This window comes from Capsicum annuum, chromosome 1 (genome assembly GCF_002878395.1).
Source record: "Capsicum annuum cultivar UCD-10X-F1 chromosome 1, UCD10Xv1.1, whole genome shotgun sequence".
NCBI classification, from domain to species: domain Eukaryota; kingdom Viridiplantae; phylum Streptophyta; class Magnoliopsida; order Solanales; family Solanaceae; genus Capsicum; species Capsicum annuum.
Window position 1 is genome coordinate 22801310 of NC_061111.1, and position 15422 is coordinate 22816731.

At 38.1% G+C, this 15422-nt stretch overlaps 3 protein-coding genes across 3 annotated transcripts; 2 read left to right on the plus strand and 1 right to left on the minus strand.

Moving 5' to 3' along the window:
* The first annotated feature begins 386 nt into the window (after positions 1-386).
* On the plus strand, positions 387-3049 carry LOC107870638 (receptor kinase-like protein Xa21). The gene is made up of 4 exons (XM_047410265.1): positions 387-606; positions 956-1027; positions 1202-2467; positions 2754-3049. The coding sequence occupies exons 1-4, from the start codon at positions 387-389 to the stop codon at positions 3047-3049; spliced, it is 1854 nt and encodes a 617-aa protein (XP_047266221.1).
* A 3377-nt stretch (positions 3050-6426) lies between these two features.
* LOC124886550 lies at positions 6427-7479 on the minus strand. The gene has a single exon (XM_047395337.1). It carries the CDS (start codon positions 7123-7125, stop codon positions 6427-6429), a length of 699 nt encoding a protein of 232 aa, XP_047251293.1. The 5' UTR covers positions 7126-7479.
* Positions 7480-10696: 3217 nt separating this feature from the next.
* On the plus strand, positions 10697-12813 carry LOC124885286 (probable LRR receptor-like serine/threonine-protein kinase At3g47570). Its single transcript, XM_047410268.1, has 3 exons — positions 10697-10799; positions 11286-11584; positions 12556-12813. The coding sequence occupies exons 1-3, from the start codon at positions 10697-10699 to the stop codon at positions 12811-12813; spliced, it is 660 nt and encodes a 219-aa protein (XP_047266224.1).
* Positions 12814-15422: the final 2609 nt, after the last annotated feature.

Genomic DNA, 15422 nt, shown 5'->3' on the forward strand with positions numbered 1-15422 from the left:
ATAGCTAGAGAAGTTGTACAAAATGGTTGCAAGGACTATGATTATAGCATTCCTAGTTTTGTTAACGTACTTCTTAGATACTAATGCAGCAAATATTTCAACTGATGAAGCTGCAATTTTAGCTTTCAAAGCTCATATAACTTCAGAGTCGAATGGAATATTGTCAAAAAACTGGACAAAAGGGACTAACATTTGCAATTGGATAGGCATATCTTGCAGTAAAAGGCATCAAAGAGTGACATCATTAGTCCTTAAAAGCTTTGGATTTAGAGGTTCAATAGCTAAAGAAATTGGTAACCTCTCATTCCTTAGCTTTTTGGACATTGGAAACAACAGTTTCCATGGACAAATCCCAGATGAAATCGGGCGTTTGAGGCGTTTAAAATATGTCTTTGCAAATGAATAATCTTACTGGTCAAATCCCACAAAGCCTTGGATCATTTCTCACTAGGCTTCAAATTCTTGATCTTTCTGGAAATGATCTATTTGGAGTTGTTCCATTTTCCATTTTCAATGTGTCTTCCTTAAAGCTCATTGATTTGGGACGAAATCGGATTAGTGGGGATCTGCCAAGGGGATTTTGTACTAGGCTTCCAAATCTGCAAGGTTTATTACTCGCAACAAATCAATTAGTAGGCCAAATCCCAAGTGGGCTGAATCAATGCACACAACTTCTTTATCTTTCCTTGTCATATAATCAGTCACAGGTACTCTCTCCGTCTCAAATCATCTGTCATAATTTCTTAAAATAGTTATTTCAAATTACTCCATCTGTTCATGTTACTCGTCCAGAGAGTGGCCAACTTTACTTCTCCTGTTTGAAAAACCAAGAGATATTTTACCATTTTGAAAAATGTCACATAAATTGCGACAAAGAAGTACATGATTAAGAATCATTTAATCCTTTTACAATGTTATGGGGCTATTTGATAATGTTCATATGTATTATTAACAGGAGGTTTGCCAAGAGACATGTGGAATTTGACAAAGCTTCAAGATTTATATATTGCTCGGAATAACCTTACAGGTAATAATAATATTGAGCAGTCAGAATAAAGGTAACCAATTTGTAAATGACCTGCTTAGATTTTTGGAATGAATTTGCAAGAATAATACCGAATGAAATCGAGAACCTATCGTCAATTCGAAGATTAAATCTTCGAAGAAACGAGTTAGTTGGAACACGGCCATCAACTCTTAGGGAATTCGTCAACTTTGGTGATGATAGACATTGGTGAGAACCAAATCCATGGTAATATTCCTCAAGAACTAGGACATCTCTCTAGTCTTGAAGAATTATATCTTGGATCCAACATGTTAGCAGGTGAAATTCCGATTGGAATTTTCAACATTTCATCGCTAAAAGTAATAGCACTTACTGCAAATAGTCTGTCTGGCAAACTTACTTCATACTTGGCTAATAGCCTTCCAAATCTTGAGGGACTTTATCTTGGGATTAATCAGTTTAGTGGTACACTTCCTAGCTCCATATCAAATGCTACTAAGCTCAACTTTCTTGATCTTGGAAGGAACATGTTTAGTGGAAATGTACCAATTGATCTGGGAATAACTCTCCAGCAGATTCAAAGCATCAACTTGCAAAGGAATCACTTTACAAATGATCCCTCATCTACGGGTGAATTAAGTTTTCTAAATTCCCTCTCATATTGCAAGTTCTTGAAAACTATAATGATTGGAGACAACCAATTTAGGGGCATTCTTCCGAAATCATCCTTGACTAACTTGTCATTGTCTCTTGAGAGTTTCATCGCCTATGACTGTGGAATCAGGGGGGAAATCCCAGTTGAAATCAGTAACTTGACTAACTTGTCGTGGTTAACACTGGGAGCCAATGAGTTAATTGGTTCAATTCCTCAAGAATTGGGGAAGTTGAACAAGATGCAAACTTTGAGAATGTACTACAGCCAATTAGATGGGATCATACCTGAAAACTTATGCAATATCAAAGAATTGTACTTCTTGGACTTGAGAAGAAATCGACTAACAGGGAAAGTACTAGGGTGTTTGGGAAATATTTCTTCATTAAGAAATATATATTTAGATTCCAATGCTTTAAGTTCAGATATTCCATTAAATTTTTGGAGTAATAAGGATATCTCAATTGTAAGTTTGTCGTTTAATCAGTTAAATGGTCCTTCGGAGTTGGAGATTGGAAATATGAGGGGTCTACGTGAGTTATATCTATCAGGAAATGAGTTGTTTGGTCAAATTCCAAGCACCGTTGGACAACTCCAGAATTTGGTTAACCTTTCATTAGATATGAATAGGTTAGATGGTGCTATACCTAAGACATTCGAATATTTGGTCAGCTTGGAATACTTCGATTTGTCACATAACAATTTATCAGGCCAAATTCCAATGTCATTGACAAAGCTTAAGCATCTCATCTATCTGAATGTCTCTTTCAATGAACTATCTGGTGAAATTCCAGATGGAGGTCCTTTTGGTAATTTCACAGCTGAATCGTTCATAGGCAATGGATAGTTATGTGGACCATCTAGATTCCACGTCAAGGCGTGCAAAAACCAGAGCGATATGGGAAGAAACGGGAAGAAAACAGTACTAAAATTTGTTCTTGGACCAGCTGTAGCTGGAGCCGTGGTTATAGCCATTTTATGCATTATTTGGTGGTTGAAATATTGAAAACGGAAAAACCAACTTAGTCCTTTATGGTCCGATTGGTATGGTCAATTATCACACAAGAGGTTTTCTTACTATGAAATTGTTAACAGGGACTAACAACTTTGAAGAATCGAATTTGATTGGAAAGGGAAGCCTTGGTATGGTTTATAAGGGGACATTTACAAATGAGACAGTAGTAGCCGTGAAGGTTTTCAATGCACAGGTGCAAGATGCATTCAAAAGGTTTGATTTGGAGTGTAAGGTTTTGCATAACATTCGACATAGGAATCTTGTTAAGGTGATAAGTAGTTGTGCAAATCTTGATTTCAAGGCACTGGTGCTAGAGTATATGCCTAATAGAATCTTGATTATTGGCTTTACTCTCACAATAATTTCTTGGATTTAATCCTGATACAAAAGATCAAACTTACAATAAGGAATCAAGAGAACAATAAGAACAACATCACTAGAGAATCAAAGGCCCCACTCGGCTTTTCTAGGTTTTCAAGGCAACAACGACAATATTCAACAAAATAGATAAATAACACAAGATTGCAATAACTATAGTGAATCGAAAGAGCCCCACACGGCTTCACTATATCAAGATACAAACAACAAGATTGCAAAATGATGGATAGTAACTTGACACAAAATAACCTAGAATCTAAGAACCCTAACATGAAGATTAGGACCCTAAGACTAAAAGATATTTACACCAAATTCTTACTTGAATCAAGAGGAACTCATGAACCTCAAGACCCCCAAGTTTCTAGCCAAAGAACAACAAAAGCGTTACTACACTTTGTTGTCTAGTTTTGGGTTCACTCTCAAGAACAAGAGAGAAGTTCTCAAAATATTACAAGACTTGTGTTTCTTCCATAATAAAAATGAACTAAGTCCAAGAAATAACCCTATTATTGTCTATTTATAGTACTCCACAAAATGAATGGAAAATGACCATTCTAGCCTTGGTCTTGGGTGGCTTTGGAGTGTAATAAACTTATACTTCAAAGCCCCTCTTCACACTTCAAAACATGAAATCCCTTAGATGAATTAATTACACACTCACACACGGCCATTTGCATGAACATGGCTTACTTGGCTACGTGTGAATGGTCTTGAGCTAGTTGCACTTGTATCATCCTCTCCATCTTGAAGGGAATTTGTCCTCAAATTCGATGGATGTTCATCCTCAACCGTGGCAATAGGAGAGAGGTCACATATGTTGAAGGTGTTGTGCACTTGATATTCCGGAGGAAGGTCAATTTTGTAGGCATTATCATTGATTCTTTCAAGTACTTGAAAGGGACCATCACCCCTCGGCATCAACTTGGTTTTCCTTTGTGAAGGAAACCAGTCTTTTCTAAGGTGCACCCAAACCCAATCACCACCCAATTCAAGAATAAGCTTTCTTCTCCCCTTGTTTGCTTTCTTAGCAATCTCTTGATTTTTCTTCTCAAGCTTTTGCCGCACTTTCTCATGCAATTTCTTCATAGCTTCGGCCTTCTTGCTTCCATCTAAGCTAATCATAAGATCACTTGGCAAAGGAGTTAAATCCAAAGGGGTGAGGGGGTTGATGTCGTATACACACTCAAAGGGAGTCATTCCCGTACTTGAGTGTATAACCCGATTGAATGCAAATTCCACCAAAGGTAGGTGGTCCTCCCATGAAGTCATTTTGCCTTTAACCATTGATCGTAACATAGAACCCAAAGTCCTATTTACAACCTCGGTTTGGCCATCGGTTTGTGGGTGGCAAGATTAGAGAATAGCAATCTAGTGCCAAGCCTACCCCATATTGACTTCCAAAAGTGACTAAGGAACTTAGAGTCCCTATCACTTACAATGGTCCTTGGAACACCATGCAATTTGACAACATTTTCAACAAATAAAGAAGCCACACTTGACGCATCTTCACTTTTTGAACAAGGAATAAAGTGTGCCATCTTAGAAAACCGATCAACCACAACAAAAATGTTATCCCTACCTCGTCTAGTCCTCGGCAATCCTAACACAAAATCCATAGATATATCAGGCCAAGGACGTAAAGGAGTGGGAAGCAAGGTATATAACCCGTGAGGGAGGAGCCGAAACTTGGCTCCCTTACAATCTACACATTGGCCGCAAATCCTAGCCACATCCTTGTGCATTCTAGGCTAATAGAATTGCTCCTCCAATATCCCGAGGGTCTTGTCAATCCCAAAATGACCCATTAGACCGCCATCGTGTGCTTCCCTTACAAACAACTCTCTCCAAGAGCTAGAAGGTATACACAATCGTCTACCTTTAAACAAGTAACCATCAAACTTGGCATAAGGATTTGAACCCCTATCCGAAACCCACTTGTCCCTACCCAATTCTTCCCATTCCCTAAAGATAGAATCAAAGTGAGGATCCTCGGGATACAATGCCTTTAGGCTCTCAAAACCCATTAACTTTGAAGACAAAGTGGACACGAGTACATATTTTCTAGACAAGGCATCGGCAACCACATTGTCCTTACCCTTCTTGTATTGAATAACATAAGGGAAGGTTTCTAGAAACTCAATCCATTTGGCGTGCCGTTTGTTAAGCTTGTCTTGTGCCCGTAAGTGTTTCAAGGACTCATGGTCCGTCCGGATCACAAATTCCTTGAACCACAAGTAGTGTTGCCAATTGCCCAATGCTCTAATCAAGGAATACAACTCTAAATCATACGTGGAGTAGTTTAGAGTAGCACCCTTGAGCTTTTCACTAAAATAAGCAACGGGTTTTAAGTCTTGCATCAAAACAGCTCCTATGCCTACTTTACTAGCATCGCATTCAACTTCGAACGTCTTATCAAAGTTGGCCAATTATAACAAAGGAGCGAAAATGAGCATAGTTTTCAAAGCTTCAAAAGCCTTAGCTTGCTCTTCACCCCACTTGAAGGGTTGCTCTTTCCGAATGACCTCGGTCAAGGGGGCGGCTATGGTGCTAAATCCTTTGACAAACCTTCTATAAAAACTAGCCAACCCTTGGAAGCTTCTTACTTCACCAACGGTTTGTGGGATTGGCCAATTTTTTATAGCGTCTATCTTGGATTCATCCACTTCGACCCCTCTTGAACCAACAACAAAACCCAAGAAAACAACTTCATTAACACTAAAGGAACACTTTTCAAGATTGGCATACAACTTTTCTTTTCTAAGCACATCAAAGACACTTTGTAAATGCAATACATGCTCATCTATGGACTTTCTATATACCAAGACATCATCAAAATAAACAATAACAAACTTTCCAACAAAAGGCTTCATCACATGATTCATTAGCCGCATGAAAGTACTTGGAGCGTTGGTTAGGCCGAATGGCATAACCATCCATTCATAGAAACCAAATTTGGTCTTGAAGGCGATTTTCCATTCATCACCGGGTTGCATACAAATTTGGTGATAACCACTCCAAAGATCTACCTTGGAAAATATACAAGAACCATTCATCTCATCAAGCATGTCATCTAATCTAGAAATAGGGTGACGATATTTTACCGTAATCTTGTTGATGGCTCGACAGTCCACACACATACGCCAAGTTCTACCCTTCTTTGGTACTAATAATAACGGAACCGCACATGGACTCATGCTCTCTTTGATGTAACCTTTGTTGAGAAGTTCAACTTGTCGTTGTAGTTCTTTGGTGTCCGTAGGGTTGCTTCTATAAGCCGGTTTGTTTGGCAATTGTGAGCCCGACACAAAGCCAATTTTATGCTCAATACCCCGAAGTGGGGGCAACCCTTGCAGAAGTTCTTTGGGAAAAACATCTTCATAATCCTGCAACACGGGAAATCAAAGGAGAAATAGAAGAATTAGTGAGGTTAGTGTTAAAACAATGTGCCAAAAGAAGCATGGGTGTGTCCTCATCATGATCCACGAAGAGCTTCTTCTTTCTAACCAACATCACCATAGTTTCTTTTCCATTTGATATTGAGGCAGCCCCGGATACCCCCACTACCCCTCCTACCGGTTCCCCCTTCTTTTCTTTATTTTCGTATTTCTTCCCCTTTTCTTTCAATTCTTTCATCCTTTGATGCAACTCATTCACTTGTGAAGGCAAAAGTGGATGAAGTGTGACCTTTCGGCCATCCTTCTCAAGTGTATATCGATTAGACCTCCCATCATGTTTGGTAGACCTATCATATTGCCAAGGTCTACCTAACAACAAGTGACACGCTTGCATTGGTATTACGTCACAAAGCACTTCGTCATGGTAGTTTCCTACCTTAAACCGTATCACACATTGCCTCATGACTTTCAATTCACCACATTCATTTAACCATTGCAACTTATAAGGGCTAGTATGAAGTGTAGTGGGCAATTTCAAGAAGTTCACCATAGCAACACTAACAATATTTGCACAACTACCACTATCTATCACCAAAGTGCACACACTACCCTTCACAAGGCACTTAGTATGGAATAGATTCTCCCTTTGGCTAGGGTCATCTATTGCCTTACTAATCATGGCACGCCTCACTACAAAGTTCAGAAGAACACACTCTCCTTCTTGCGGATAAACATCTTCCCCATCATCATGATCATGTGGCTCACCCTCCGTTTCCTCTCCATCTTGAGGCTCGGCCTTATTTTCCTCTCTTTCAACACCCACTTCTTCACCAAGGAAATACAATCTACCTTCCCTTAGGATTACATTGCGTCGGTTAGGGCATTCTTTGGCTTTATGCCCCCAACCTTGGCACTTGAAGCATTGGAACCCTTTAGGATTAGGATACTTGTGAACTTCTTGCCTCGAAGGAATTTTGGGGACTGTTTTGGGCTCGGGCAGCCTAGTAATGACGAGATGGTGCTTATTTTTGGGCCAACCCAAAGAGGATTAACCATATCCTTGCCCCTTGGCCAACCCAAGGTCGATTGTCCCTTTGCTTTGAACGATGACCTCTCTTTAAGTTCCCTTTCCATCTCAAGAGCCGCTTGGAAAATACCTTCGACGGTATCAAACTTATGAAGTGTCAAATGAGTGGAGATCTCTTTGTTCAACCCACACTTGAACCGAATGATGTCATGACTAATTTGTTCTCCACGATGATCAAGCTTCAACATGAGTTGTTGAAACTCATCATAATATGCCATCACACTTCAATTCCCTTGTCGCAAATTGTACAACCTAGCAATCAACTCATGACGATAATTTTTGGGAAGATACCATTGCCTCATTAGATACCTCAACTGAAACCATGGTGGTGGTTGTCCATCAATCAACTCATTACCAAACCTTTTGACGTATTCCCACCATGTGTTAGCATAACCTTCAAAGTGAGCTATGGCGTCACAACTCTTCTTCTCTTCTGAGATATCATTCACTTGAAACACTTTATCGCACGCCGATTCCCAAGCAAGATAAACCTCGGGGTCACTTTCACCCTTAAAGATAGGTAGGCTCAATTTGATGTTATTGATGCCTACGTCTCTCTCTTGGTGTCGGTTTTCCCTTTCTCCATACCCTCGGTATCTTCTTGGATCCACACGTCCCCCTCTCATCTCCTCTTCCCTCATGTAAGCCTCATCAAAGGCTCCATACCCTTCATAATTCGCTCTACCATATTCCTCAAAGTGGACGGGACAGTTTTGAACGTTTGGGACTTGATTTGGAGGAATTGTATTTTGTAGAGGTAGTGGTATTTGGTTTAGTGGAGCTCGGAAGGGAGAGTTTGGATTTAGTGGAGGTATTGGACACCCAAGTCCTTCTTGCGGAACTTGAGGAGTTTGGGAATGGGTTGGTCTATTGGAGTCTCGGGTTAGGGGGTTATGGGTCGTTTGGCTTGCGGCATTTAGTGGAGCTAGTGAAGGATTTGGCAATTGTGGCCATGTTTAGGGAGTAACGGTGGCGGAGGAATTTCTATCATGTCCACTTGAGGAAACATGTCGAGGGGTAGAAGGGTAAGAGTTTCTTTGACCCTCCACTTATTCTAACCTCCCACTAATAGTCGTTACTTCTCCCCTTATGGCTCCCACTTCCGTACTCAACCTTTCAAGAGTTCGGATCATAGCCTCAGGAGTGACCCTCATATTCTCCATTTCATTAGAATCCACGGTTTGAGACGTGGTTCCCTCCATTGTCAAGGTATCACCTACACAAGCAATAAACAAGTTAGTTTAAAACCTCTTCTCACTCACACTCTCTTGGTCCACTCACACTCAAGCTCCACAAGTGTTGTAGATTGGCTAGTAACCCGTGAATCTTTAAGGTATGAGTATGCTCTTGTCCGAAATGGATTCTTGTTTGAAACTCAAAGAATTCTCATCGGACTAGAGCCAAGAGTTACAACGTATTCAAATGATAAAAGCACACAAACAAACGTTGACACGAACACAAAGCTTCAAAGGGCTAATTGACAAGCTAGTAGGAATGTACTAGTTTGTTAATTAGTTCTCAAGTCAATTAGATGAAACTAGGAAACAATAATTAGAAACTAGAACATCCAAATTTGAGCTTAATTATCATGTGAAAAGTAACTAGGGTGACGTGGTAGCATGTCATTGGCCACGGGTCCACATACGTTGTTCATCAACTTGAAGCCTTGGTCCCTTTATATCATGTGTAATGGATGACTAGTTATTGTTTATATCATGTGTAATGGATGACTAGTTATTGGGAGGGAAACATAAAGTTTTGTAACTTTTTTTTTTTTCAACTTTTTCAAACTCAAAAGGTGATGTTTGATCTTACTAGTTCCACAAGACAAGGTTCCTTGCTTTAAGGGAAAAGTGGTTGTCAAGTCTAGAAAGGTGATGTTGGTAAGTCTTCTCACAAACAACTTTTTCAATTTTGTCTTGCAACCTTTTTGGATCTATTGCTCTTTTAAGACATAGGATGATGAGAAACTTTTAAGATGAACACAACATCAACACCTTCAAGAACAAAACAACAATACACCACAATGGCACTCCAACATCCAACACAAGTCAAACTCAAGGACACTTCAAGTTTTCACCACAACAAGTCTCTTCTTATTAAGCTCAACTTTAGATTTAGACACTTTTTTGTGTTGATGGGGAAGAGACCAACACAAGAAACAAACTAAACAAGTAAAATCTTATGTAGATCTACAACCAATTTTCGACCAAAATGTTCAAGAACACACTTTTTGGTAAGAGCTTCCCAAGATTGGTTTTGTAAGAACAAAACCAAGCCTTGATCTTTGATACCAAATGATACAAAAGATCAAACTTACAACAAGGAATCAAGAGAACAACATCACTAGAGAATCAAAGGCCCCACTCGGCTTCTCTAGGTTTTCAAGGCAACAACGACAATATTCAACAAGATAGATAAATAACACAAGATTGCAATAACTATAGTGAATCGAAAGAGCCCCACACGGCTTCACTATATCAATATACAAACAACAAGATTACAAAATGATAGATAGTAACTTGACACAAAATATCCTAGAATCTGAGAACCCTAACATGAAGATTAGGACCCTAAGACTAAAAGATATTTACACCAAATTCTTACTTGAATCAAGAGGAACTCATGAACCTCAAGACCCCCAAGTTTCTAGCCAAAGAACAACAAAAGTGTTACTACACTTTGTTGTCTAGTTTTGGGTTCACTCTCAAGAACAAGAGAGAGAAGTTCTCAAAATATTACAAGACTTGTGTTTCTTCCATAATAAAAATGAACTAAGTCCAACAAATAGCCTTATTATTGTCTATTTATAGTACTCCACAAAGTGAATGGAAAATGACCATTCTAGCCTTGGTGTTGGGTGGCTTTGGAGTGTAATAAACTTACACTTCAAAGCCCTCTTCACACTTCAAAACATGAAATCCCTTAGATGAATTAATTACACACTCACACACGGCCATTTGCATGAACATGGCTTGGAGTTTTTGTAATTCCCGAGCTTGGCTACGTGTGAATGGTCTTGAGCTAGTTGCACTTGTATCAAATCCAAAGGCTGAAAATTATGGTTGATGTGGCTTGTGCCTTAGAGTATCTACACCAAGGCCATTCACTTGTCGTGGTCCATTGTGACTTAAAACCAAGTAACATACTTTTGGATAGAGACATGGTTGCCAGAGTAAGTGACTTTGGTATATCTAAACTCTTGACAACGCATGATCCAGTGGCACTGACGAAGACCTTGGGCACCATTGGCTACATGGCACCAGGTTACTTCTCTATTAACTAATTTCTTCAACTTGTACTGTATGTGTATCTATATATATTTGTATCACAGGCAGATCCAAGATTTAAATTTGATGCTTTCAACCTTCAGGTTCTCAATGAATAAACTAGTTTTAGAGAATACAAGTTTCTCCTTGTGGAAGCGAATTTGCTGTCACCGTGACTTATGTTACCGAAAGTTGAGAATCCTCATAATACAGAAAATCCCCCAATTTCCACAGACTAAAATTCTTCTAGATGCAAAGAGTATTTTTTCGTTCTAATGAGCCCTAACCACTTCTCTCTTAATGAAGAAGAGCATGTTCTTCAACATCCATAATTGTGTTTTTATAAGCAATCAATTAGGTTAACTAATAAACCTCAATAAGTGGACCAGGCCCAACAAAATGGCATAAATACATTTACTTTAAATGCGTTTGCTTTTACCTCTTGATGGCTAATTTGATGAATAAAATGTTAAAATGTTGCAGAGTACGGGTCAGAAGGGATAGTGTCAACAATGGGGGATGTTTACAGCTACGGCATTTTATTGATGGAAACCTTCACAAGAAAGAAGCCAGTAGCTGATGAATTTGTTGGAGAGCTTACCTTGAAGAGATGGGTTGTGGAATCACATCCTCATAGGGTCATGGACATTGTGGACGCCAATTTATTTTCAAGAGATGAACATTTGATAGCTATTGAAGGTTGTTTGAGATCGGTATTGGAAGTAGCTCTTGAATGTACTGTGGACTTGCCCCAAGACCGAATTACCATGGATAATGTCCGCGTAAGGCTCAACAAGATCCAAACTCAATTTTTCGGCCAGTAGAGTAAAATCTTACTTCTAAAGAGAGATGCTTCAAATCAGTCATGGAATTAGCAATTGAATGTGTGACTCAAGAGTATTCTAGCTCCATTTCTGCAAAATGTTGCGACAAACTAAATGGTAGCGCTGAAATCTGTAGTGGAATTGTCACATCTTTTCTTCACAGGCACAAATAGTTGGGGCTAGTACGTAGAACTTTAAGAGATTGGTTTCATTTCAATTATTTTAGAAAGTTCGTTCTGTGTTTATTCTTTTTATAACTCTTTACGTAGGTATCATTTTTCTTCTTGTTCTTTTTTTCTTCCAAAGCATTAATCAAGAACCTGCCCCGTAGAAGATATATCATTGTCTCATTGGCTTTTCACCTTAGAAGATCACATGTCATAGTAAAGATAAGGGAAAAAATCATATATATAATACCATTTTACCATGGCCATCAAAATACTAGCATCTCAAATTGCAAGAAAAAAGTTCCACAATTGTTGAAGTATTGAGTTATTTACTGTTATTTTTCTTTTTAGTTTAGTAATTTTATTTTTGAAATTTAGTTATTTAAGTTGATATAGAATAGGATTTATTAGTATCCTAGTTGAAGGTATAATAGAATTTTATTAGTTTCCTAGTCAAAAATAGAATATGAGTATTTTTGTCTATTTATATTCTCAAATGTGAATGAATAAATAAGTAGAATATTTTTTTATCCTTAAACTTTTCTTCTTCTCTGTGTTCTGTAGAAGAACAATTGGTATCAGAGTCAATTTCTTGAGGGAAGACCCCCCCAAAAAAAATCCTGCGTAAAAGTCAACATTGTTATGGCTTCCAATAATTTCTCAATTCCTTCAACCCAAATTTTTTCCGGTGAGAATTATTCAATTTGGCTTATCAAGATGAGAACATACTTGCGAGCATATGATCTGTAGCAAGTGGTATAGGTTGGAGGAGAGGTAAATCATTTGCCAGATAATCCAACTATGGCGCAAATTAAGAATCACAGAAAACAGGTTGCAAAAAACTTTAAAGCTCTCTCTTGCATACAATTAGCACTTTCGAAAGTAATTTTCGCTAGAGTTATGGCGAGTGAGACTGCAAAGAAGGCTTGGGACAAGTTGAAAGAAGAATTTCACGGAAGTGACAAGATTAGGCAAATAAAAGTGATAAATCTGAGAAGAGAGTTCGAAATTCTAGAATGAAGGATTCAGAAACTATAGAAGAATTCTCCAACAAGTTGATGAAGGTTGTAAACCAAATCAGACTTATGGGAGAAGAGCTTACAGATTCAAGAATCGTGGAAAAGGTTCTTGTGAGTTTGCCGAAAAGATTTGAAGAAAAGATCTCCTCACTCAAAGATTCGACGGATCTCAGAAAATTGTCACCTTTAGAACTCGCTCTTCAAGCTCAAGAGCAAAGAAGATCCTTGAGGCTAAAAGAAGCTACTGAAACTGCTCTTCAAGCCAAGTTCAAAGGGAAGATGCAGTTGCAAAAGGAAGGTAAAATCCTAGAAACTTCTACTAATTCTAGTAGAAAAAATCAAGGCGATTCTCGCAATGGAGTCAAGAAGAAATAAAACTTCCCCCCATGCAAGTATTGCAGAAAAACCAATCATAAAGAGGATGACTGTTGGTTTAAGGGGAAGAAACCATCTCTCCAGTGTAGATAGTGCAATAACTTGGTCATATTGAAAAGTTTTGCAGAGTGAAGAAGGAGAACAACCAACAAACTCAAAAAGCCAACGTTTCAAAAGTTGAAGAACGGGAGAAGTTTGTGTTTACGGTGATGGCAGCAACAAGATTGAATGATGAAAACACATGGTTTCTGGACAGTGGTTGCACTCAACACATGACCAGCAAATGAGAATATTTTACGAAGTTGGAATCTGCCAAAGGTATTGTCAAGTTGACCGATAAAACTACGTTGAAGATTGTTGGTAAAGGAACTGTGGCAATTAAAGCTCCCAAAGGTAATACATTTATTCAAGATGTTTTATTGGTACTTGATCTTGATCAAAATCTATTGAGTATTGGTCAAATGCTAGAACAAGATTATATGTTACTGTTTAAAGACAAAAAATGTATTGTTTCTGATTCTAGCGGCCAAGAAGTGACAGTTGAAATGATAAAAATAAGTTTTCCTTTGAATTGGAAATCAAATTCTGAGCAAGTTTGTAGAAGTAGTCAATGTGAGTAGGTTATTTTGACCACCAAGCACAACGATGACAAACAGTATATCTGGGAATCATCGGAATCACAAGCAGGTGGTTCATTCACTGTTACGAGGGATGTAAATGCTGAGCAATTAGGCAGAGGAATAAAGATAACTCTCTTCCTCAAGGAAGACCAGCTGGAGTATTTAGAAGAACTGAAAGCTTTTATAGAAGAGAAAAATCTTAAGATGGATTATTTGGAGCAGAAGATGGCTTATGTTGAACAAGAAATTAAATAGTTAAAATATAGTTGTATGATGCTGGAGTCCTCAAATACTGCTTGTACACGTGCTAATGAAATAATGATTGACCATACTGATGATGGACACCTGAAGCATGAGATGATTTTCCTAACTGGAGGATATGATGGTGTATCATGGTTATCAGCATTGGACTCGTATTTACCTTCATTCGATGTGTTAAATTCACTTAAACCAATGAATTCAGTTCGTGTATATGCCTCGGTTGCAAAGCTGAGTGAAGAATTTTATGTATTTGTTGGTGGAACTGGAAGCTTGTGGTATGACACAGTTGAATCGTACAACCCAGCTAATGATGAATAAACTATGTGCCTTTGTTTGAAAGAGAAACGGGGTAGCTTAGTTGGTGCAACTTTGAAGGACAAAATATTTGCAATTGGTGGTGGAAATGGGATTGAATGCTTTTCAGAGGTTATTCATCATATTTTTGCTGAGAAACCAGCTGTCTGCAAAGCATATTTAAATTTTGTTCCTGGAAAGATGTCAGGAAAATAATTCTAGACTGAATATTCAAGGGTTGAATACCTCCACAGTACAAAAAATTTTGTTGCAACTTTTGCCAAGGCTTCTGAAGATGAGGAGCTTATAGTTTTCTTGAAACAAGATGCTATGTTAGCATCTAAAGCTCGAAAAAAGAAGAACAACATTCTCAAGGTGATTAGGAAGAACCTTGTGAAGAAATGTATTGAGATGTTCAGTGAAATTGATGAGAACAAGGAGGACTATAGCAAGTTCTATGAAGCTTTCTCAAAGAACTTGAAGTTGGGCATTCACGAAGACAGCCAGAACAAAGTCAAATTGGCTGACCTCCTTCGTTACCATTCCACCAAAAGTGGTGATGAGATGACCAGCCTGAAGGATTATGTCACTAGGATGAAGGAGGGCCTGAAAGACATCTCAGATTTGAAACTCTTCATGAACAACTTGGAGTTACCAGCAAATATCTCAAGGAGGAGTGTTGAAGTATTGAGTTATTTGTTGTTATTTTTCTTTTTAGTTTAGTAATTTTATTTTTGAAATTCAGTTATTTAAGTTGATATAGAATAGGATTTATTAGTATCCTAATTGAAGGTAGAATAAGATTTTATTAGTTTCCTAGTCAGAAATAGAATAGGAGTATTTTTGTCTATTTATATTCTCAGATGTGAATGAATAAGTAAGTAGAACATTTTTTTATCCTCAAACGTTTTCTTCTTCTCGGTGTTCTGTAGAACAACAGTAACAATCAAATCTTAATAGATGGAAACTTTTTCAAAGATAAATTAATTTAATGCTAAAATAAACTAATCTAATGTGGTTAAAGCAAAATTTGCTTGAAGTAACTTAAAGAAGGTGGCAG

What these genes read in the sequence shown, in the direction of transcription:
- LOC107870638 (XM_047410265.1), top strand. Translation starts at nt 387, where the DNA reads ATGTCTTTGCAAATGAATAATCTTACTGGTCAAATCCCACAAAGCCTT. An exon ending in TAGGCTTCCAAATCTGCAAG is followed by an intron (nt 607 to 955) that starts GTTTATTACTCG and finishes TATTATTAACAG; the next exon opens with GAGGTTTGCCAAGAGACATG. An exon ending in TGCTCGGAATAACCTTACAG is followed by an intron (nt 1,028 to 1,201) that starts GTAATAATAATA and finishes ATCAACTCTTAG; the next exon opens with GGAATTCGTCAACTTTGGTG.
- LOC124885286 (XM_047410268.1), top strand. Translation starts at nt 10,697, where the DNA reads ATGGTTGCCAGAGTAAGTGACTTTGGTATATCTAAACTCTTGACAACG. An exon ending in CATTGGCTACATGGCACCAG is followed by an intron (nt 10,800 to 11,285) that starts GTTACTTCTCTA and finishes AAAATGTTGCAG; the next exon opens with AGTACGGGTCAGAAGGGATA. An exon ending in TTACCATGGATAATGTCCGC is followed by an intron (nt 11,585 to 12,555) that starts GTAAGGCTCAAC and finishes CAAGTGGTATAG; the next exon opens with GTTGGAGGAGAGGTAAATCA.
- LOC124886550 (XM_047395337.1), bottom strand. Translation starts at nt 7,125, where the DNA reads ATGATTAGTAAGGCAATAGATGACCCTAGCCAAAGGGAGAATCTATTC.